The 23,909-nt window shown below is 32.1% G+C and overlaps 3 protein-coding genes across 6 annotated transcripts; 1 reads left to right on the top strand and 2 right to left on the bottom strand.

The window, feature by feature from the left end:
- Positions 1–3,312: 3,312 nt before the first annotated feature.
- On the bottom strand, positions 3,313–13,244 carry LOC124835658 (signal peptide peptidase-like 2). Of its 3 annotated transcripts, none has more exons than XM_088097327.1 (14): positions 12,830–13,244; positions 12,551–12,709; positions 12,288–12,399; positions 11,058–11,174; positions 8,937–9,094; positions 8,366–8,539; positions 6,482–6,516; positions 6,214–6,370; positions 5,587–5,640; positions 5,385–5,477; positions 4,175–4,317; positions 3,952–4,022; positions 3,740–3,823; positions 3,313–3,671 (listed from the first exon to the last, which is right to left on the bottom strand). In XM_088097327.1, exons 1-14 carry the CDS (start codon positions 12,926–12,928, stop codon positions 3,538–3,540), a joined length of 1,590 nt encoding a protein of 529 aa, XP_087953453.1. In that variant the 5' UTR covers positions 12,929–13,244; the 3' UTR covers positions 3,313–3,537. The 3 variants fall into 3 exon arrangements, 2 of the variants coding, with proteins under 2 accessions (XP_087953453.1, XP_087953454.1); XR_015781704.1 differs by having other exon boundaries at positions 3,615–3,671; positions 4,179–4,317; XM_088097328.1 differs by having other exon boundaries at positions 3,534–3,823; positions 4,179–4,317.
- Positions 13,245–14,802: 1,558 nt separating this feature from the next.
- On the top strand, positions 14,803–21,266 carry LOC124830792 (prolyl 4-hydroxylase 1). Its single transcript, XM_088097756.1, has 12 exons — positions 14,803–14,969; positions 15,255–15,302; positions 15,445–15,513; positions 15,970–16,022; positions 16,455–16,520; positions 16,678–16,752; positions 17,369–17,443; positions 17,982–18,052; positions 18,135–18,186; positions 18,304–18,393; positions 18,605–18,697; positions 20,893–21,266. The coding sequence occupies exons 1-12, from the start codon at positions 14,840–14,842 to the stop codon at positions 20,998–21,000; spliced, it is 930 nt and encodes a 309-aa protein (XP_087953882.1). The 5' UTR covers positions 14,803–14,839; the 3' UTR covers positions 21,001–21,266.
- A 327-nt stretch (positions 21,267–21,593) lies between these two features.
- On the bottom strand, positions 21,594–23,313 carry LOC124830790 (U3 containing 90S pre-ribosomal complex subunit). Of its 2 annotated transcripts, none has more exons than XM_088096934.1 (5): positions 22,885–23,313; positions 22,734–22,806; positions 22,338–22,387; positions 22,057–22,204; positions 21,594–21,962 (listed from the first exon to the last, which is right to left on the bottom strand). In XM_088096934.1, the coding sequence occupies exons 1-4, from the start codon at positions 23,253–23,255 to the stop codon at positions 22,057–22,059; spliced, it is 642 nt and encodes a 213-aa protein (XP_087953060.1). In that variant the 5' UTR covers positions 23,256–23,313; the 3' UTR covers positions 21,594–21,962. The 2 variants fall into 2 exon arrangements, with proteins under 2 accessions (XP_087953060.1, XP_047160561.2); XM_047304605.2 differs by having other exon boundaries at positions 22,091–22,204; positions 22,885–23,312.
- Between the last annotated feature and the right edge of the window lie 596 nt (positions 23,314–23,909).

The following is a 23,909-nucleotide window of genomic DNA, read 5'->3' as shown; positions in this document are numbered from 1 at the left end:
CTTCATTTCTCACTGTTCTCATTCCCTCCTCATTAATTATTAAATCATAAATAAAATACTTATTTATATATTTCATCTTCGATGTCGTTGGAAACACTGAACTGTTTTTGTTTTAGATTTCTTTATCATCAAACTAAAATATTCTTATCAGATGCATTCATGTTCTTGTCATGGATACTATATAATCTGAGTCACATTTAACTATCAGTGTAAGAAAGGTCGCAAGTTTAATTGCTAACACGATAATGGAAGATTATTGCATTATTTCGGATTACGTTCGTTTTTAACGTGAATCTGAGTTAAAACAAAATCCTCAATTTTAATATCCACACTCTTAATCACAAATAATTATTTTATCCAAATCATAAGCTATAACTTAATTCATCGAAATTAAATAAAGTATTAACATTATAAATTATTTATAACATTATAAAGTATCTAAAAATAAGGATTCTTATTAACTTTCAACATGAAACGTTTCAAAAATTAGTACTTAAGTCTATTATTTAATTTCAAATTGCCAGTTTAGATTAATTAACAATAATAAGGCCAATTTATTTATCATGAAATAAATAACATTTGGAATAAATGTGTGCATCATTAATCATTAGTAACATATATATTGCACAAAAATAATATATATATATATATATATATATATATATATATATATATATATATATATATGGAGTTTGCTAACTCGCGAATACATGTTTTTCAGTACTTTTGGATTTTATTTTATAATTTGTCTTATCTAATTTTCACAAAAAAAATGACTTTATAATGAGTTTTCATTTTATAATTTTTGTCGTATATAATTTTATCTAATTTTCACAAGCATAATGACATCCGAAAGAAGTGGTAATTGGCCTCAAAGGGTTTTTTTAGAGATGATGATTCAACATATGCAGATGATGAAATTAGAGAGGTTAGTGAAGATGGTGAAGTTGAAGAGATCTTGAATGAACCTTTGCCTGAAATTTGCCTGAAAGTGAATATGTCAATTACTAAACTCTTTACAAAGGCAAATTTTTTAAAGGCAAGTGTTTCTGATTTTTTCAATTGGGGCTACAGCAGGAATGACAGAAACGGTTGGAGTGAGAGAGATGAAAGAGAAAGGATTGAGAGGAATGAGAAAAATGAGTAAGGGTTTGGTTTTTTTTTTTTAAGTTTTGAGAATGAAAATTATTAAAATACCCTTAACCTTAAAACTTAAAAATCCATGATATATAAGGGTATTTTTGTCTACTAAAATCCGGTACACATTGCTAAAATGTACCAACTGAAAAACAGACATACGCGTTAGCAAACCCATATATATATATATATATATATATATATATATATATATATATATATATATAATGCAAAAAATAAAGATTAAATCAATAGAAGATATGAAAGTTGAAAAAATAGTTATGAAAATATAAATAAAAGGTAATAAAAAAATAAAAGGTCTACAATTAGGAATGACAGGATAAGGTCGGATACGTATAATGCATATGTGCTAAATCATCTCTACCTGTTCGTTACTTGTGCTGATATTCATTTAAAAAATATCCACAGATATTTTAAAACCCACGAATACTCAGAGTTACTGACAAATATTTGAAAAAATATATTTTATAAATTTTTAAAATGAAATTACAAAAAATATATAAAATATAATATAAATTAAATATAAATTAAAATTTAATTTCAATTAAATTTAACCTAATAAAAGCAAATTAATTTTAATTAAATTTAACTTAATAAAATATAAATTAAATTTGTTTTATTATTTTTTGTGGGTAACTGCATATACATATAATGTAATACCTGCACGTGACCCATTTATAAATGATATTAAAATACTTGTTATCCACAACTTGCGGATATTAAATACCAGTAAGTACCAATTATTCGTTGCAGATTTTATTTGAGGGTATCCGCATACACAATTTTTTATTTTGCCTAGTAATGACTAAATGTATAAAACAATTTTCCTTCCTTTTATCTTAACATTTTTTTATCCCATCTCACAATTTTTTAAAATATATTTTTTACTATATTTTAATAAATACTTTAACTCACTTTAGTACTAAATTATGGCTCAAATTACACATGTAAACGATATATGTTTCACAAACTAATTGTGTAAATTACATATGTAAATCACATAAGTTATTCATAAATAATAAAATTAGTATTTTCTTGTTGTCGATCTTACCATTGTGACCATGTTATTTCCATTCAAATAAAACTTGTCTCCTTTTGTAAGATGTCAATTATATTTTCTACCATAGGAACTCTATGATTTTTTCTGTTTTTTTCTCCCTCCATGTCTTTCACCTTTTTGTACCTTCCTCCACCTCTCTTTAACTCCCATAAACCACTTTCGACACTACTTCTCCCCTTTTTCATCACTTCATCATCCTTTTTCTTTTTATTCTTCTCTTTTCCCCCGTCCACCTTTCACCATCCTTTTTACCTTCCTTTCTTCCCCACTACCCTTTTCCCTTTCTCTCTCAATTATATTGGATATTACCAATTAGAAATTTGGATTTATGACATACAATAGGTGTTTGAGAATGTTTTTTGTGATATTTAGGAGATCGCGTGAGAGAGGGCAATTCATCATAGACCGTAAAAAAAATGTGATAACAGAAAATGATAGGAGGTGAAAGAAAATTATGAAAGGTGGAGGAAGGTAGAGGGAGAAAAAAATAACTAAAAAAAAATAGATATTAAATGATTCAGACTCATAATTTAACGAAAGAGCCACATTAAGTTTAAGAAAAACATAAAAAGTCAATTGGGTAAATAAATATAGAAAAAAAATTAAATATTAAATAAAAACCTTAAATACTTAAATATTTTTATTTAATAAAAATAAAATAATCTTATATGAATGTAGACACCAAAAATAATTTAAAGTTAAATTTAATTATATTTGAAGCAAATCAATATATTTTAGTTGGATGGAATTCATTTATTTTATTTAGCAATTTAACCTGAATCTCGAATAATTCTAACAAATTTTTAAAAAAATACGTGAAAATAAATATTGCCAATGTTTATAAAATACAAAAGAATTTATAGTACATGGTATTCATATGATGTAACTTTTTTTAGTAATGAAATTATTGAACAAGTAATATTTAAATTGAATTTGGTTTACTGGGTTTGAAAAAAGTGATCATATTACCGATCATATATGTTAAGTGGGTATACTGAATAAAACTTAACCCACCCATGGTAGAGGCATAGTGAGAGAACGTACGTTATTTGTGGCATCCTTCCCATCCATCCAAAGGCGAAAAGAAAAAACAATAAGAAGAAGAATTTATAATGCATTAGCTGGAGAAGAAAGAAGGAAGAATGAAAGAATAGAATAGATAGTTACGTTACAGTTATGGAAGAGATCCCGGAAGGAATGAATTGTGTGTACATCTGGAAACTCTCCTAACCCAACCCAATCGCATTTGCATCTCATTGACTTTGGATGAATCAGTGAGCACTTCCCACTAGCACACAATGGAGTGAGTGAGTGAGGATCTAAACTTGGGGAGGCTGTTTGGTGTCGGTCGTTGAGGTATTGTTGGAGTTGGAGGAAGACGAAGACGAGTCTGCTTCATAATTCCAAAGGATATTTAGCTCACCTCTTTTGCATCCCAATACCACAGCGACTCCTGTCCATATATAAACAAATTGGCACCAAATAAGCTAGCTAAATTATGAGAACCACAAAATTAGTTACCTAGTGTGCACGGAACAAGGTAGAGGAGTGCAGGTTGTCCATGACCGTTCATCAAATATAGCCCCAGATATGTGAAGAACAGCCCTGAAAAAGGAAACATACTCAGAAAATGTCAACTCATGTCATGTAGGAGACTAATTTTTAAGCATACTTCATATCATACGAGCAAAATCAACAATCTTTCAACGCAAACATATTATACACTAACTTACCAAAGGCATAGCCAATTACCAACCAAAGAAAATATCCGCTTACGACCCCCTTCTTAAGATCTTTGTCGAATCTGAGACAATCGAAAGCCATAACATACGTTGAAAACAAGGCATCTTTTATGATGTACATTAAAAAGTAAAAAGAAAAACTAAGGTCGGTATTGAAAAGAAGTTTATAAATCTTCAGTTATTAAAGTTTTTAACTAAATAAGGGATTCAGTACCTACGAGAAAAGGAAACAAGCAAACCAGGAAAGAGAATATCTCCAAATCCAATCATATCATAGCCACCCCAAGGATCACTTAAACGAGGAAATCTCAAAAGCATAGGAATTGCTTCACCACCAGCCTTGTCACCACGAGCAACCTAGAAAATAAAAGTCATAACTATATACCTTTTCAGTGCAGACACAAGGTAAGAATGAAAAAGAAAAAGAAAAACGTAGAATCTAAGGGCCTATTTGATTGCACTCAATAAAAATAGTCTTTATCTAGAAATTAAAAACTAAATAAAATATATTGTTTTTATAAAGAATCTTAAAAATAAATTAAAATAAACTTTTTTTTAATAATTGGATTATTTAGAATTAGAGAATTTTAAATTTTAACTAAAAAAAGAATTTGAAATTCTTTAGTTTCTCAAATTCATGTCTTTTCCTTTTTAGTTTTCTTCTCAATTTTGATTAGGATGTAGTTAATAAGACAAAAACATTGTTATGTCTACTTTTCCATTTATGACAAGCAGACATGTTTCTATTAATATTGATAGGACTTATTTTCTTATTTAAATTGTTAGTACTCTTGTGTAATTGTAAACTATATTTATTTTTCTCTTGATAAACTCTGACTAAAAATAACAACAAACCAACTAATCAGTACCATCAATATTAATATTTTCTAATTATTACCTATTGTTTCACTTGATAACCTATTTTTAAAGGTAATATGGTCACTAAAATAATATACTTTTATATTTATAAAGAAAAAAATGATAAAATAGTGAAATTAAGAGGAGTGTAAAAATTTATTAAATGTCAAAATATTATGTTCGTTTAAATAATTTGATGTATTTGGTAGTAGTTGAAATACTTTATTCAAAAAGAAAATTAAAATAAATTTGACTTCCCTTCTCAAAATAAAATATTTGAATAATGAAAAGAGTTTAAAAAGATCAATTTAAATGTCCTAAATATTGTGAAATGGTGAGTAATATAAAATAGTTTTTAAAACTAAAAACTGAATAGAGAATCACAGCCTAGATATTTTCAGCAAGATGAAAGACGGTTGTTGAATGAAACTGTATATGACAACAAACATAATGACGGGAAAGGAAATAACAGGATGGTTTGGGTATACGATTAGGGATATTGGAGGTCCAAACTGCACCGCACCAATCCAAGTTAAAGAAATATACCAGTATGAACAAAGACTTACTGTAATCATGACACTCTTTTGGAATATCACTGGAGATATGAATACCCAAAAAATGTCGTATACAAATGCACAACAAAGTAGGACCGTTGCAACCTACCATATCAGATTCATAAGTAAATAATGAGAGATGACAACAGATATTGGAATAAACGAGAAAAGAAACAACAGTTATAATATAAACACAAGGAACTCATTAAGGTACCTTAATATTAGGCAACCGAGCCATCTGTAATACTGTTATCATCAAACAGATGCCCTGTTAAGAATAAAGCCATATGTCAAGTAAGTTGCATAGCTGATCATGAATGACAAAACCCACAATTGAGACAACAGACAACTCTTTAGTGCAATGTCTGAGAAAGCTCACTACGGAATCAAGAGAGATACCAGTTTTGTCCCAACAAGAATACACATTCACTACACAATGATTGAGTTGAAAAATATATGCATCATATTTCTGTGGCTGAACGTATGCTCTGATATGAGTATTCATACATGTACATATGTAGAGAAGTTACTGAATTAAATGTGCGCAGATTTTTTTTATAAAAATGAACATGTCAACACTAGGCAGACAAAAAGCTGGAAACCGCAGCAACTTCTGCCATTGTTACAAAAATCATTTTTCAATTTCTAGGGTTCCTCTCAGGCTCTCTCAGCTCCTCTGATTAGAGTCAGTATTCAGTGTCAACTATCCAGAAAAGAGATTGGCATTCATATCAAGCATCGTGATACCATAAAATGTTTGCCTCACTGTCTTAAAGTTTAAATTTAGAAACAGAATAACAATAGAAAGACTTATGCACACGTACTAGATACTGGAACTCACAAGAAAATCTTGGCCAAACCATGAAAATGATTCGTGCCGAAATACAACCCATAAAACAGCAAATGTCACGCTGAATAGCAGCGCTATCAGCGAGAAAATAGAAACCTCTCCAAAGAAAGGTAAATTCACATTCTTCTGAGCACAAGTTGGACGTTTCCTGCGCATATATTTGAGAAAAAACTTGAGAAAGTGAAGATATATACAGCATGCAGAAAGAACATTGATTTCCCTTTTCATTAGAAGAAAGAAGATATTTATTAATTTGTACCTTAAACCGAGGCTTACAATACAGTTGTGCATCCCCTGAAAATGGAAGCAAACTCCCATTAACGAAAAGAGGAATTTCAAACAAATAAAAAAGAAAAAAAAAACAGATCAAATCCTTGTCAACAGTTTATAGGTATCGTGGTTTCAACTTTCTAATAGATCAAAATACCAGTTAATGGAGGAGTGAAAGTACAGTCTTATGTATTTTTAAAAGAATAAGTGAATTTTATAAGACAGACTTAAAGATAAAATACAACTAGGTGGCAAACAAAATATCCTCCTAAGTACAAAAAAGATACGATGCGAAACAGACTCCGGACAGAAACAAGCCCGAGATAAATAGGTTTAGTCCAACAGAAGTGAATCTAAGTGAATCTAAATGGGTCCATCCCGGGTTCACTGACAATGGCTATGGGCAAACTAATGAAGTAGACTACTCCTAGACTTTTTCAATCATTGTAAATATTGCTGTTATTCACCTATTTATTAGCGCGGATTTCACTCACCATTGAACTTCTCACCAAAATGTGAAAGATACTTTTTTTTTTTTGCAGGATGAGTATGTGGAGCCAATGTTGGCTTTCCTGCTGAAGTAGATATTTGGAAGGTACGCACACGCAAGAAGTTATTTAACATTCGGTCTGAATTTTTTTGCTTCTTAAAAGATACTTTAAAGTTAAAAGTAATACTTTCATATTTTTTTTGGATTAAAAGTTGTTTCTAAGTTAAAAACTATTGGGGAGTGTATAGGATCTTGGAACAGAGAAGGCGAAGGAGAAACTCCTTAAATTAGCTTCCCTAAAAGCCCCTTTTATATACCTTCATTTAATCATAAGATCGTTTTTAAAATAGTGTTTTATTCAATTCTTTTGTTTGCCTATTTAGTGATAGAATAAGATACGATCAAAATGAGTTAGTTAAAAGAGTGAAATATGATAAAATAAGTGTATGGGAACTTACCTAATAACACTACCCAATATTTGTATGGTAAAATAAATGTATGGTAAGTTATATATATATATATATATATATATATATATATATATTACAATATTATCTTTTATTAGAAGTACATAATTTTTAACATGTTTTTGAACATTATTTCTTTTGAAGATTCTAAAAATTATGTGAAATAATCTTTAATATTCCTTGTTGACTTTATAAATCAATACAATTTCATTATTTTTTTAAAAAATTAAATTAAAAGATCAATGACACAGTTGACATAGAAGATTTTATAAAAGATGACAATGAAGTATGTATAAACTGTTATATATATCGTAAATAAATACAACTATAACCCAACTCCCCATAGAATGAAGAAAACACAGGCTAAAGTAATCATATTCTAACAGTGTATCACATAATTGACTACAGTGGCATATTTTATCTTCTCCTGTAAAAGAAGCCGTAAAAAAAATGAAAACTCAAAAAGTCGGGTTAAACACTTTGTTAGTTAAAGCAATCCTGTATAATCGAGTTCAACATTTATGTCAAGTAGTTCAGAAGTTTAACTGAGAGGGGTTGACATCCCATTTCTACCTTGATCTACCGTATTTTTAGGTTATCATACATTCTTTGGTTTGTGTAGGTTATCATACGTATCTAATGTATTTGGGTTTCGTAAAGCCTATCTGGATGCAGATGTATGGCTTCTCAAACACTTTACTCCCTCTCCTCAATCCTATTACTTGGTTAGAAAAATAATACTAGTACAACTAAAACAAGCATTTGACACCTATATTATTATTTGGCAACCATATTATCATAATGAAATAATGGAAGGATTGGATTGTATGTTAAAAAGAAGTTATCTCAACATCATTAGTTGATATTTTATGGCTAGAAGGTTGGGAGTAAAATCTATGAAAATGAGCTACCTTACCTCAATACCACCAATGCAGAAAAGTATAATCAGCACCCAGATAAACCAAGACGACATGAAGAAGAACAGTAGCACAAGAAAAGTAGATGCCGTAATGACAAACACGACAGCACCCTTTGTATCTATGTTAACTATTTCCTCAGAATCGTCTTTCCCTGCTTCCGACATAGCGCTCTATGAAAAAAAAAACAAGAAGCTTTATGTTACATACTAATATAGCATAAAGATGTATTAACGAGTAAACAAAATGAATGGAAGAAACCATTCTCTATGGCTTCATTTAATAGTTAACAGACTGAAAGATCAATGGCTAGCAATACAGAAGGCAGTCAAAGAAAAAAGGAAACGTAGATTAGAAGTTAGCACGGAAGCCAAGGTCACTCTGTGGTTACTGGTTACAAATGTCCCATTTGAACATTGTTGAATAATTGTTACTCACTGGAAGCACACCTTCGCATCACTAAGTAACTTAAATTACTTCAGTTACGTCAAACAACGAGAAAAGTTCAGATGATCGCATTTGAGCATATATCTTAAAGATTAAGATAGATATAGGGTTGCATGGAAAAACCTTGGGAGACAACTCGTTGTAGCGTTCATCGATTTGATCGGGAGCAGTTATATCTGCCCATAATGAAGCACATATAACTGTTGCAACAGCCATCAGCCACAAAAATGCAACTGAGTAGTCTACAACTGGGCGAGTTGGAGCATATGGCAAAACCTCCACTGAAATGAACAACTCAGAATCAACCATCAGTAAATTGTGCGAAACAAACTGGGCATGTAGCAGAAGAAATGCACTTGACGTTGATAATGCAATAATATTTTTCTTTTATCTTATTTAATGCATTTGTGCGAATAAATGAGCATATGTATATAAATAACGCTTTGCAGTGCTAAAAGTTGGGTATTTTACTATTTACCGAATGTTTAATTAATTAATTCATCACCGAAGTGCATGTTAGGCAACATAAAAAAAAGTCTGTGTCTTGGTATGAAACAGTACTCAAGTGTAATTGATTGCAACACGACACTTGCTACCAGTTTCATGGAAGGGAGAAAGTTCATGACCAAATGGGGAAACCAAGGGATCTATTTAGAAGTGGGCGAATCATACAACTTTTGGTAAGGAAAACAGAGCAGAAGGGCGCTCTTTGTCTCAACCGGAACAAAATAGTAAAACTTTCAGTCAGGAGGATATTGACCGTCCGGGGACCCTTCTTGACACCTTTAGTTAGCCCTTTGAATCATGTTCCAGGACCAAGACGAGTAAGGGGCCGTTTGGTTTCGGAAACATTTCCTATTTTCATTTCATACTTTTAGGTTTAAAAGACATGTTTAGTTTGACTTTGTAGTTTCTATTTTAAGAAAAAGAAAATTTTATAAATGTATTTGATTAAACTATTTTCAGCAAAAGTTTATAAAACACTTTTTTTATAAAGTTAACAGATAACATTTTAATTATTCGACTATAATCATATCTTTATTAACGAGCAGTCTGTGAATAGATAACTTTATATTATATCCTTAATTACAACATTATAATGACCATTTATATACTATCTCACTAAAATTGTGAATAAATAAATTCTTCAGAATTTCAAAGGATTAGGAATGAAGATTATCCTCGATTACCTCAAAGTTAAATATGAGGGTGTTATGAAATTGTTTAGTGACAACAACTCCGTTGTCAGCCTTAATCATAATCCACTCCTGACAGAACAAAACACTTAGAAATAAGTGATACCAAACACTTCATCAAATAGACGTTGGATGGAGGCACTATTGTTACAACACATATGACTCTAAGGTTCCAAGAGATAGATGTCTCGACTCTGAGGCTTCCTAGCGCCAGGTTCCACTATCAACAAAGTTATTTTAATCTTATAAATATTATATTATTTCTTTAAATATTTTTTAATATATTATATTCTATTGTTGTATATAAGTCGTTCAACTAAGCTTATTCGTTATTTTTCTATTTCTTTTGCCGTATAAAAGGAACAAAATTTTGTTTCTTTCAACTCACTACTCAGACATCATCACTTAAATACGGGCAAATTCCGAAATGATTTTGTGACAACAAATTCAGTCTACCTTGTTACAAGACAAAACACATAAAGATTCACGTACCCTTCATCAAAGAGAAATTGGACAAAGGCATTGTAGTTACAACTTACAACACATGTTGGTATGGAGGACTCCAAGTGGCGAAGGTCTTCACTAATGGACTTCCTATTGCTAGATTTCAAGAATTTGCAGGTAAATTGATGATATTCATTTACTAACTTTTGAGGAAGAGAGTTATAAATATCATAGATAAATATCACAGTGAATCTGCACATTTTTTTCTTCTTATTTTTCTTTTTTCCCTTTCAAGGCACAATAGCTTACCATATAAAAGAGAGATTAGAGAACGTAATACACGCAATAAACATGCAATTCTTTTCCTCTCGACTTAGTTGTTTACTTATTATTAGGATTATATGTGCTAGAAAATAGCTTATCTAGAGTGCTCAATGTTAGATTTTAACTTGCTAGTTTATCTCTGGTCCCCTATTATATTATCATTACATGCATCTTAGACATGTACGACAAAATGAAATAGAGAAGTAAATACAAAGCTCTTTCACAAAAGCAGTAGTGGTAAACAAACTACAAATAGAAGTTTAAGAAATCGAAGACAGACCTTTCTTTTTAGATGTTAAAAGTTTGTTGAGAGCGTCTCCTACTGACTTTGTTGTCTGCACAACTGGAATTGAAAGATTTACGCTTTGGTCACTGGAGCAGTCCATCTCAAAGAGTTCTGACATAAAATAAACAGGTAAATCTCAGCCAAAGAGGATCATATAAAACTTTATTTACTTAAACGGTTTAAAAGCGGAAAATAACATAGAAAGAAAAAAAAAGCAGTAAAGGTAAGTTTAAGTTAGTGAACTGTAATTGTAATGCTAACACAATTAGGGGATCCTTTTTCCTATATGTAATAACCTCTACGGATTTAATAAAAACAAAAATAATGCAACGATGCTTGTTATCATAGTTTCATTGTGAACTCCGATACAGGCTTCAGATGTGCAATGAGATTGGATTTCCTTTTACTGCTAAGGTATTGCCCTGTTCCCTTTCTCATCTCCGCAGTTTTGAAATAGCATTAGAAAAAAAACATGATCAGTGATCATCCTCTTTTGTACAGTTTATTATGTGAACCAATATTTAATAAGACTAATGGCAAGTAACATTAGGAAAAACAATGCAGACTGTTCTGATAAACTACATGATTTAATTCTGGGCTATTGTCAGTGGAAAATATGATCAATCTAAAATCTAGAGGTGTCATGTGAAGGCTCATTAATGTTTTTATATATCTAAGAAGAATCCAATTTCAGCATGTAACATAATTCCTCTCATACAAAGCACTACCATTTAATGTATCTAAATTGCCAAAAGTAGTCCAATGATATTTCACTTTGTTGTTTAGTGACAGTCTATTATGTTCCAATATTTTATAAAATTGAGCTATTTGCCTATTTTCAAGTACAAAAAACAAAGCAACACCTTATCCCTTCATAACAGCTTTCCTGGAAAAAATGCATTAATATACATCAGTTTAAACTTAAAATCTTTATCCAGATCCCAAGAAAGTGACAATAGTTGGCAGTCGGAATTCAAACTATGCTTAACAGCCCAGATTTAACCTTGCTACTCTTTATTAAACCCCATGCTTAGATTCTGAGTACGCTGTACAGCATGCACGAAGAGACTTCAGTCTAAAGAAGAAGAGTGTGAGCAACCAAGCTGACAAATAAGTGGGGAGGTTACCAGGCTGACAAATGACACCTCATATACGTCTAATATACTTTATTTATTCAGATTAAACGTAAAATGGAAACCATGTGTTTGAAGCGCTTGAATATACCATCTGCGTCGTTTATCATAAACACGGCAGCAGCACCTCCGGTCTGTGCAACTACAGCTTTAGCTGAGAAGTCACAAGTTCCTCGTACGCAGAGAGCTGCTGATCCAGATAACTGCAAAATCGAGAACGCAGAAGCACACTATTGAGGAAGCTGACATGTTACGGACAGATTTTGAAATATGAAGACGCGCGGTGTAAGAAAACGAATAAAGTTGGGGAAAACAGTGGATGCATGATATGAAGGAAGGAAATGAGAAATAAACCTTTACGGTTGAAGCGGAACAGCAGTCCATAGGATCGGCAAAAACAGCGGGAAGTTTGGCAGTTTGAACAGCTTCGACAGGCAAATAAGAGCCAAATTTTGCACTCATACCATTGTACTCTTCATCTTCCTTCCCATCAATCCAGCTCTGTATCTTAACCTGCAAACACATTTATTAATGTTAATAACCATGACACACAAACACAAAGCCTTCCTCCGTTGGAAGAAACAGAGAATTGAAGAAACAGATATGCAAGGCTTGGTAGGGCTTGAGGAATACCAATTGCGATACGCGATTGCAAGGGTCTTCATCGGCGGCGGCCGCGGCGACGGAGAAGAAGAGAAGGAGGATTGCCGCCGGCAAAGAAGAGGAGAGCATTTTTTTTTATTACGAAGTGAGGTGAGGAGAGATGGAAATGATTGAATCTGTTCCGTTTTGATTGTTTAAACGTTTTTGTGTCTGCTATGACGATGAGAATGACATTGCTTCCTCTCCTCTCCCTCGCTTGCTCGCATCCACGGGATTTTCGTGGCGCCAACAAAACATTGTTTCGTTCTGGGATTGTGCATTTTAAAATACTCTTCCCTCCTCTCTCTTAACCAATCGTTTCTACCTTTTTCCACATCATGATTCTATCTTCTCCCTTTTCGCATTTCCCATACTTTTCTCTGCACCGTCAATTCCACGCTTTCAAATTCAGCACAATCTTTTTTCGAACATCTTCTATTTCTTATTATATTAACATATTTTAAATTCAATAAAAAATATTATAAAAAAACTTGTATTAACATATTAATAGTTGGAGAAATAAGTTTGTACTGTTGTATCTCTATTTATCCAATCCCCACCAACTATGCTAACAAAGTTTCGTTAATTTAAGAATTTTACTTATTTTCTCAACCAAAATATTATAGAAAAAATGTTCAGCAAAAAAATATTAAATACAAAGTGAAAGAAATAAAACATAACCGGAACTAAAATAAAAACCTTCATTTATTTTACGTTATATAAAAAGCTCGGTCTAATATCTAATTTACGTGAAAATAAGTTTAAGTACATTGAATAAAAATAAAAAAGTAAATTATTGTATAAAAATAAAGACCATTAATGTATTATTTTAAAATTTTGGATAGAGAATAATATTAATCTCTTGTATGATTAGATTAAAATCTTATTAATATTGTATTTTTCGATGAACCTCCTCTTAATAAATCAAACACATATTTTATCTTAAGAAAAGTGAAATTCATTAACTCTTAACAAAGATAAATATCTCTTTAACTTCTATTTTTACCTTACACGAATAATTGCCGCGAGTTTTATCTTATCAATATCTCTAGTTTTCATTTTATTATTTCACCTTTAGGTTTTGTTAAGTCGTTTTAAATCCATATAAGTACCTACTTAATAACACTTTCTCTTTGTAGTTGTTATGTAATAATTATTTTTGTTATCTATTTGATAAATGGAAATCCAATTATCATCCCTTAAATTTGGTATATGTTTAGTCAATGGGTTTTCTTATTAATTCAGACATGGAACAAAAAATATTTGTTGATGCAAATTTAAAGTTTGTGATTGTTTTTAAATTTAGAGTATTTAAAATTACTAAATTTAGTTTCTACTACTTAATAAAAGTAAATATTTAGATTTCCTCACCTTAGACTTCAAACTTCCACCACTTCACAAATTTTGATACAAAAACTAATCACTTTTATTCCAAAAATAAATTAAATCCTAATTTTTTTTTTTATGAAATAAACAAAAATCTACGGCATAAAGAAAAGTAAATTCACTTTTACAAATAGTAGTGAAAGCATGTAGTATGTGTTTTACTTTTTTATAATAAAAAATATAATTAACTTTTGCAATTTTATTATATATAAATTTTTTATTTTGTAGAAAGTTCATTTACTATTGATAGTTATTATAGTTTTAAAAAAAGTTAAATTTAAAAAAGAAACAGTTAAATTAAATAAAAACACTCTTAGAAGATAAAACTAATAAAATTGATTTTAGTAAAACTTTACGTAAGTGATAAAATGGATACCAAAAAGGAAAATAGTTGAGTATAAATGTGTAATTTTATTATTTTATCCCTTTTAAATGTTATAAATGTTTTTAAAACTCAATCAATAACATATAATAAAGTTTAACATTATTTATTTTATGACTAAATTTTAGTAACAAATTTTTTTAAAATCTAAAAATGTTTTTTTTTTTTTATTTGGACTGAAGCATGTACCCGAAGAAGTGGTGGATTGGCAGAGGCATTGGAGCATAAAAGCAATGGGCGTTAAAAGCGGTTTGTCATTTTTGTTCTTTGAGACCAAAAGACATTTCATTTTCAACTCCATGGCTCCCTCCATGAGAATTGTCTTCGGTCTTCTCACTTTCGTCACCGTCGGAATGATTATAGGTATTTTCACTCTTCTCTTTTCTTCCGTTCCTTGCAATCATCTTCACAAACCCCCATCTCCCGCTGCAAATCATGATGTATTTCCTCTCCGATTTCTTCTTCTTCTTCTTCAATACACGCTCTCACTTGATTCACATTTCAGAGACACCAGAAGCTTCCAAATGCACGCTTTCTTGCTCTTTCTTCTTCTATCTTCCCGCACTGCCCTAAATCATCACATATCTCAACAATCGTATCCTATTACTCTTGGATTGACACTCACAAAACCTCTTGTTTACATTGCAGGTGCTCTCTCTCAGTTGGCTATCATTCGAAAATTGGAAGACTCATACGGTATCGTATCCTACCTTTCTTCTTTAACGAGTTGAAATGAAACTAATAGGGGACTTATCACAGGGGATATTTGACCAAGATTTTTTATATGCTTTTCTTGATTATTATTCTTGTATTCTGTTAGCCTAACTGGTTCGTGCAGGCTCTGATTCTTTGCCATTTAGAAGATTGCGTGGACTCGAAGGTGACGGTTACCTTCAATTGCCAAGAGGTCCGTGTTATTTTTGTTTTTCTTACTGTATCAGAGTCGTTGCTTTATGTACAATTTCTCAAAGATTATTTCTTTGATTGCATTTGGTGCCTATTTTAATCACTTCAGAGTGCTTGGTACCTGCTAAGTTAGTTCCACGGCTGCTAACATTTATTTATCACATACGGTATATATTTAATTCTGTGTTTCCACCGTGTGCAATGCTTTACCTTAACAATAAAATGTAGTATTGTATCAATGTGTTTATTTTAATTCTTGACTAAGTTTTGAAACTTTTCGTGGCTGAGTCTTCTAGATATAATATTTGTTTTTTTTCAATCATTCTGTAACACAAAAATATATTTGTTATTAGTTATTCCATCAGTGTATTTCAGTTTTACATATTTTTAAAGTTGTTAATAACTTGCAATTTTTTTCATTGGAACTTCTTTTTAAACCATTTCTTTTGATTTTCAGGTATTCCTTTTTGGAATAATGACAAGGAAGCAGAAATCTTACGCCTTGGATATGTATGTCTGTTGTCCTCCCTTTCTTCTGCTAAACTTTTATTTTTACATGTTTTCTCAGCCTCATCCTCTATGATAGAATCACACACAGACCTTCAAGTAAAATAAATGTTTAAAATATTATTGCTTTTACGTTTGGTGCAAATATATAAAATTGTAATTCCAATTCGAAAGATACAATAAGATTAAAGTTCGCTTCTCTGTTCAATTAAATGCTTGGTTAAAGAATACTTGATTGCACTCTGAGTGACCAATATCTATGTCATTCTGTCTAATAATTTACGTTTAAAGCCTTGATGTCAGTCTGTGTTGTCTGAATAGCCAGTTTATTTTCTTTTTTCAGTGGATTTCTTTTGCTATTCTCATTTTTTTGAGAAATGAATAGATTTGCGTGCTTCAATTTTTATTATATTCCCGTCTGATCCTCAATCGTAGGTCAAACCTGAAGTGATTAGCTGGTCTCCTCGAATTATTGTACTTCATAACTTCTTGAGTTTAGAGGTATGCTATCTCTACTAAATGCTGTTTTTCATTATTAAAATGTTTCTTGAGGTCAAATACCTGGGCAATTAACAATACTTTTAAAATATTCTTTTGCTTAATAAAAAATGTACTGATGATGACCGTATGTATGTATTAAAATTATTTTATCTTACAGGAATGTGATTATCTCAGGGCTTTAGCTCTCCCTCGCTTGCAAATTTCAACTGTGGTTGATACGAAAACCGGAAAGGTACACTAACAATTTCTGTTTGAATTTCAATTTGACTGATCATAATCATCAATGCATGCTAGGTGATGAGACAGGGTTTAAGTTTCAATATGCCTAAGTGAAGTATTGCCATATTCTCCGAGGGAAAATTTTTGTATGTATGATGAATTTGAAATAAAATACTAAATGCCTTTTAGGAAGACAATGTGCACATGCATATTCAGGAGCTTATTATTTTGTTACGTTTGAACCTTCTATATTGTTGAATTCTTTTAGAACCAGTTCACTTTATTATGACTCTGGTTTTTATTTCTTCTCCTTCATGAATAAATTATATTTTTTTAAACTATTAAATGGTTTCATCTGTGGGTGGGAGAACCTTTCTCACAGAAAATATGCAATATTGGGCTAGAAAAGAAGATAAGTGAGAAGTTTTCAAATTTAAAAAGAAGAATTTTATGCTTCAAATCTAGTGCTGAATCCATTTTAAGAGTTATTTAGAAATTATTGTCTGATCTTCTCTGTGGACTACCCCTCTGTGGACTACCCCTCTATTTGGCAAGTTATTTAAGTCTATGGAGTCATTTGCATCTATGAACATGTATTTCTTCATTAAATGTGATATTTCTATCCATAGGGAATCAAGAGTAACGTCAGGACCAGCTCTGGTATGTTTTTGAATCCTCAAGAAAGAAAATATGCTATGGTACAAGTAAGTTAACAATTTTACTCCCTCAAATCTTTTATTTCAATCATCAAAGCAGGGTAAAATACACGGACTGTGTGACCATAACCTTGGAAAAGTTTTTGTACTCCGATACATACTACATTGTTTTTCATGGAGGTAGCTGGTTCACCTTGTTGGGTGTTTATTAGTGACCTCTGACCTATTTTGTTTTTGAAAATTGAAATATTGTACCAACCCTGGTTTTGGTCACATCACAATCATGAAGAGTTATAGCGATTCCGAAATGTATAAATCTGATCATAGAAAAGACTGAAAGTGTTGCCACTGTTTAAATCAAGGGTGGGCATGGTTTGGGTTTCAGTAAATAAGTTCAGAGCGTGTTTGGATTCCAGTGAACCAATTACAAGATTCAGTTTTAAACATATGAACTAGTTTAGTTAGTAGACTATATATATATATATAGGCAAACACACACACATACGTATATTTTAAACAAAATCGTACTTTATTAAGTAATTTTAACTGTACAGTCTGATCAACTATGGTCACCTTGCTCATCTAGGCAATTGAAAAAAGAATCTCTGTCTATTCTCAAATACCAATTGAGAACGGTGAGCTTATGCAAGTCTTGAGGTGAGAATATGACTTATTTTTTCACTCTATCTGAACATTTGTGGGTTTGCTAGTATTAAGGCTAACGTCTGCAGCAGCACAGGTACGAGAAGAATCAATATTACAAACCTCATCATGACTATTTTTCTGACACTGTAAGTTGTATTTGCTCTTATTTTAATTTTCAAATTGTAGTCCACATGTGCATTTCCTTGAAGTGGCTTCTTTGAAACCCTATTTGCGACCTGTTCTGCCTTTCTTTTTTGTGACAGTTCAACTTGAAGCGTGGTGGGCAGCGAATAGCCACAATGCTTATGTATTTGAGTGACAATGTTGAAGGAGGAGAAACATATTTCCCATCGGTAAGCTTCTTGTTTTCTGAAATTTGTTATGTCACTTATTTTGGTAGCTGTTGTGTACTCTTTTTGGACACGGAATAGAAGTATGCTCAATTTGTAACATGCTAGTATTAGCTATCTATTCCGTGTTAGGTGTTGCCTACTGTATCTGTCACTCTTTTCGGACATTTTGATTGTACTGATGCCGTTGTTTATAATATACAATATGATTCAGGCTGGTTCAGGTGAATGTAACTGTGGTGGGAAACTTGTCCAAGGGCTATCTGTCAAGCCAACTAAAGGAAATGCTGTGCTTTTCTGGAGTATGGTGAGTGCAGTTAATTTGCTTATTATGGACGCTATCCATGTTAATTATGAAATAGGAACAACTATTTCCATAATTGTTCTAGTACTTTTATGTGTCTTTAAGATTGTACCTTTAGGCCCAAGAGACAGAATATGTATTTGATCATCTGCAAGTGCATGTGTCATTGCTAAAGAGTCCATGGTATCAAATAACCAATTACTACAAAAGAAAATTACCAAACTAATTAGTATAAGCATAAGGCGCAAAGAGTAACCATAGTGTTTAAGTGATAAATTCAAGATTACAAGAACCAATCTACTTTTTCTATGTAAAAACAGAGTTTAAGAGTAGATTCATGTTTACCCCTTTTTACCCATTGATTGGTTTTGAATGATGGCTCCTATCTGGGGCCACTGGTTATATGCCTATCCCATCGGTTAATAAACTCATCCAAGACAAAGGTGTAAATACATAAACATTATTCACAACAATGGTCTTAATCCTTTAGGGTTTACCCAAATCAACATAATTGTTGTTCAAACTACTAAGATCATTAAACATAGATATTGATGGAAACCCCCCATGGCATTTGTGAAGATCTATCAACTTCAAGTATTTTTTCAACTAAGAAATCGTAGAAAACCCAAGAGTAGCTATATCTTGGGTTTAGCCAACACAAACAAGAAAAACAGAGGTTTAAAGTTAAATGTTGAAAAGATGTAAGAAGATAAATTAACTCAAGATAAAAGCAAAAGAGAGAAAATCAAGTTCTTCAAGAGAGAACACAAGATAAAAGTCGTAGAGAAACCAATAAGCCGAACTAGAAGTGTGTTGGAGAAGCTAACGAAGCTCTAAATACATTGATTTTGAACATATACTAATCTAACTTCCAGAGGAAGCATCTACAAGGAAGTTAGACAAATAATAAAAATGAAATTCTCCTGTCCAATTGGACGTCTACCTTTGTAGCTTTTAGGGGAAGCTCGCAGGTTAGTTTGGGAAGTTAATGAAACCATGATTTCTTCATTAATGCTTCTATCCCCATGAGCTTGAATTCTGAATCCTGATCTAGGAGTATGTTTCCTGTTAATGATTGGCTTTTACCAACAGGAGAACTAATTTCCTATAGTGAAGTCTACATTAAAGAAAGCTACTCCTTAGTTTATATTTGGTAAATAGATTTCTCCCAACATGATCTCAAACAAGAAAGAATATTATTTTTACTCAAGAATATTCTCGTCTTTTCTGATTTGATGCATACTCTTCCTAACTCCTCTTCAAGCTCCTTGCCATAAGTTTGGCTCTTGTTAGTCTGCCTTTAGTAGTATCTGAAATTGTTGAATTCTTTCTTCATTCTCTTTTTCCTTTGCCATAGATCTTGTAGTGACTCCTTGCATGTTGTCTACTCTTCCTAAGCCTCCATGTCTCTAGTGTATTTTTTTTCTGTATCATCTTTTATGCATCTTAAATTTACACATCACATATTCTTGTTTTTTATAATTGAAACAACTATCTCTCTAACCCAACATTTATAAAGCTCTGTTTGATATAGAGGAGAGAATAAAATAAATGAAAATAAAAAGGTTGAGTGACTATAGATGAAAAATAAAGTAAAAGTTAAAAGGTGTTTTGTTGAAGAGAAATAGAAAGAGACGAGTAGTGAGATGGAGAGAACGGAAATAGAGTGGAAAAGTAGTATAGTGACCTACTCAATTTTAGTGTTCCCTTCCTTTTTTTTCTTTCCTACCAAACAAACAAAATTAAATTCACTGTCGCCATTTTCATTACTGCCCCTCCTTACCAAACATATCATAAAAACTTTTATTGAATGATCCCTGCTTCCTAGATTTTCTTAATGTTAACATTTTTTAATTACATAAACTTAGTTTTGTAGCATCTGACCCCATAAATATACAAGCGCTGGTGCTTAATAAGACGCTTTTACCATTACATATTGTCAAGAACCGGTGCTAGATAGGAAGAACCAGTATAAGAATGAAGGATAGAGATGCCTCTATAGGTTTTCTTTTATATATATTTTTTCAATTTGTACTCATCATAGGATTTAGTTGGTTTATCAATTGGGCATCGCGTGGTATTTTGTGATAGAAAATGTCAATGGTCAGGCTATTGCATATGGAGACTGTAACTGTTAGTATTTTGCATTTTTTCAAACGAAGATTTACGGTGAAAATTTTCGTATTTGATCTTGGCAGGGATTGGATGGCCAATCAGATCCCAAAAGTGTGCATGGAGGATGTGAGGTAATCTCTGGGGAGAAATGGTCAGCTACGAAGTGGATGAGGCAGACCACTCACTCTTGATTTCTTATCCACCGTCTCCTGCAAACAAAAATTCACTAATTTGGATCTTGTCCTTATAAAAAATAATGATTAAGATTAGTTATTGATATTAGAAATATTCATTAGTGTTAACTTAAATTAATAAACTGCGGCGTAATCTCATATTAGATGCTCCAGGTATTATGTTTCTGTTTAACATTTTGTCAGGTCGGGATGTTGATTCGAAGAGACTGACCTAAAGATTTCTCATTGAAATATTCGTAAATGGACTAAATCTTTTTTATCCACCTTCATAATCCCTTGACCCCTTCTACACCATACCATATAATTAGGCTGTTAGCCAATATCACAACCAAAGGCTACGATAAAGGCACCCGAACCACTACATTTGAACAGTGTATTATTTCCCATAGTAAAGAAGTTGTGTTTCACAATTTTTTTTTTAACAGTGAAGACATCATTAATAACCTTTCGATCATGTTTTCCAAGCAAAACTTACCCATTTACATAATAAAAATCAAATTGGTCATTCAGGTAGTTTCAGAGAGAAATTACGGATAAATATTTCCTCGAAAATGGTAAATTTTCATAAAATTACACACTAACACCAATAATGACATCATACCAAAAAAATAGGGGCATTCGATTAATCCCGATAATCTACACAAATAAAGCACCTTCTTAGTTACTTAGAAATGTGTTTTTTATAAGTATGAACCCCACTTACAACAAAATTGTCACTCTCCCATGGTTAAAGGCAACGATATTCCGTTGATAACAAATACGTCCGTCATTTGAAGATAAACGGAATTGTAAAAAAAAATTAATAAGCTACATGCCTAAATCAAAACATGAGATGTTATGTATCAGGAACTGTATTCCCTTGTTTATGTTTGTCCTTTAAACCATAGAGACAAATACGCAGACCACCCTGGATCATCGCTTCATAAAAATAGTTCTTGAACACTTCCAGGAATTCATCCCTGCCAATCAGTTATATGTACATGTACCAATCAGTACCATCATCATCAGCTTCTAAATTTATGCAAAATCTTACAAGAGAGACGACAGCGTTACTTATAAGTAGAACAGATAGAAACCACGACCAAACCTGACTTGTGGAAGGGTCAACAACGAATACCCCTTTACATCAGGATGCAAATCTAGCACCAGTACTTGCAACCTTGAAAGGTCTAACGCCTCAGCGTCAATTAGCTTCTTTATCCTGAAATTCATATATGACAAGAATTACGTGACTAAATTTAACAATGTCAATACTGCTTATCAAAAGTATATCCAATCAGATGGTCAGTAAAAAAGTACAGTCTTCTTTAGTAGCAGGGCGAGGGATTACCAACCTGCTTGGAGTGCCGCCAGCAATGTTAACACGGTTCTTTAACAAAGAAATCTGCATTGATCATAAAGCAAAATCAGTTGGTAATGTTTCCACGACGAAGAAGAATAACAATTTATAACATCAAGAAAGGGAAGGAAAAATCAAGAAGTTGGGATGAAAAAGAAACCATGCACCGGTAAAGAACAAAACATTCAATTTATACATAGAGAAACATATTTAATTTTTTTTCAGAGTACAAGGAAAAGGGAGTTAAATTTAAAGTTTTAAAATTAAAAATGCGAGCAGTTTGGTCCCTCAGCCACATGCCTATGAATTGCTGTGTGGCTTCACAACTGGTGCATAGGAATTAAGAAGAATTTACAAGTCGAAGTGGAGGGAAGCAGAATTAAGAAGGTACCTGTTCGTGAAGCTTCAAGTGCTTTGCGAATAGCTTCGCAGCGTGGCATTGTTTAGTGAAAGAGCGAAAGCCCCTGCAAGAGAAAATTAGGGTTTTGGCATGCAGAAGGAATTAGGAATGGAGATAATGAGAGAGGGAGGGAGAAAAGAACCTGAGAAGGTGTATGCATCTTAGGGCAGATGAACTTATGATGAGAACCGCGGGGCTTCCGGGATTAACTTTTCCCTCTACGACACTCCCTTCGCAGAGATGCTCCCTCCACGAGGAGCCAAACACTGCCTTAACAGTTTTCCCCAATATTTGGACATCTGAGTGATTGGGTACCTCCAGAACGCAGTCTTGTCTGAGGGACTCCAACTCCAGCGACGAAAGCTGAAGACCCATCGCCGACTGAAGGAGACGCAGTGCCTCCGATGATCGTTCCTCTGACTTCTCTTCGGCTTCCTCCGCCGCCTCCTCCTTCCTCTTCCTCTTCTTACTCACGTCACTGTTCGCTTTTCTCTTTCTCTTCTCCGACGCCATTCCAACCTCACTCTCCTCTTCTTTCTCTCTGCCCTTAATATGACAATTCTATTCACCTTTTCTTTACGCGCTCCTTTTTATCTTTCCCCACCCCTCATTTTCATTATGGGCCTTATGTTGTGTGGGTAAGCCAGATAATGGATATTCGACAATTTCTTTTTGCACCTCCATGATTTCAACCTGTATTTTTGTATTTTTTTACTTTGGATTATGTAATTTGAAATATAATTTTTGTATTTTAATATATATATATATATGTATGTGTATCTATTTTTTATTTTATATTATAGAATATAATTTTTTGTGTTTTAGAATGTAAAATCTGAAATAAAAAATATATATTTGAAATTATGTTAATAAAGATTAAATTTGTGTTAATTTTGTTCAATTTTTTTTATATGACAATTAAATAGTTAATGGTATAGGAAGTCGACACTCTTTGTATAATGTGTAGTATTTTTTCTCTATCATCATCTTCGTCTTTCGATACCTTTTTCCTCCATCACCATTATCCAACTTCATCCACACCTACATACATCTGTTAAGCTGTTGAAATTTTAATCGTAATGCAGTTAATCATGTGTCTTAATTATGTTATGAATTTTAATGTATGGCAATATCGTTAAAAAAAATTAACATTTGCAACCTTTTCAA

Source organism: Vigna umbellata, chromosome 8 (genome assembly GCF_029865625.1).
Source record: "Vigna umbellata cultivar VRB3 chromosome 8, Vumbellata_1.0, whole genome shotgun sequence".
Taxonomy (NCBI): domain Eukaryota; kingdom Viridiplantae; phylum Streptophyta; class Magnoliopsida; order Fabales; family Fabaceae; genus Vigna; species Vigna umbellata.
Note: the sequence above shows the minus strand (reverse complement) of the source record. Positions and strands in the feature narration are given on the sequence as shown.

Bases quoted from the DNA above. Each gene is read 5' to 3' on its own strand.
- LOC124835658 (XM_088097327.1), bottom strand. From the start codon at position 12,928: ATGCTCTCCTCTTCTTTGCCGGCGGCAATCCTCCTTCTCTTCTTCTCC. The intron at 8,540-8,936 runs GTTTTTCCATGC...TTTTTTTCATAG, and splicing joins ACAACGAGTTGTCTCCCAAG to AGCGCTATGTCGGAAGCAGG. The intron at 6,371-6,481 runs GTACAAATTAAT...ATATATGCGCAG, and splicing joins ATTGTAAGCCTCGGTTTAAG to GAAACGTCCAACTTGTGCTC.
- LOC124830792 (XM_088097756.1), top strand. From the start codon at position 14,840: ATGGGCGTTAAAAGCGGTTTGTCATTTTTGTTCTTTGAGACCAAAAGA. The intron at 17,444-17,981 runs GTAAGTTAACAA...TTGCTCATCTAG, and splicing joins GAAAATATGCTATGGTACAA to GCAATTGAAAAAAGAATCTC. The intron at 18,394-18,604 runs GTAAGCTTCTTG...AATATGATTCAG, and splicing joins GAGAAACATATTTCCCATCG to GCTGGTTCAGGTGAATGTAA.
- LOC124830790 (XM_047304605.2), bottom strand. From the start codon at position 23,255: ATGGCGTCGGAGAAGAGAAAGAGAAAAGCGAACAGTGACGTGAGTAAG. The intron at 22,205-22,337 runs GTTGGTAATCCC...TATGAATTTCAG, and splicing joins GCTGGCGGCACTCCAAGCAG to GATAAAGAAGCTAATTGACG. The intron at 21,963-22,090 runs GTTTGGTCGTGG...ACTGATTGGCAG, and splicing joins TTGACCCTTCCACAAGTCAG to GGATGAATTCCTGGAAGTGT.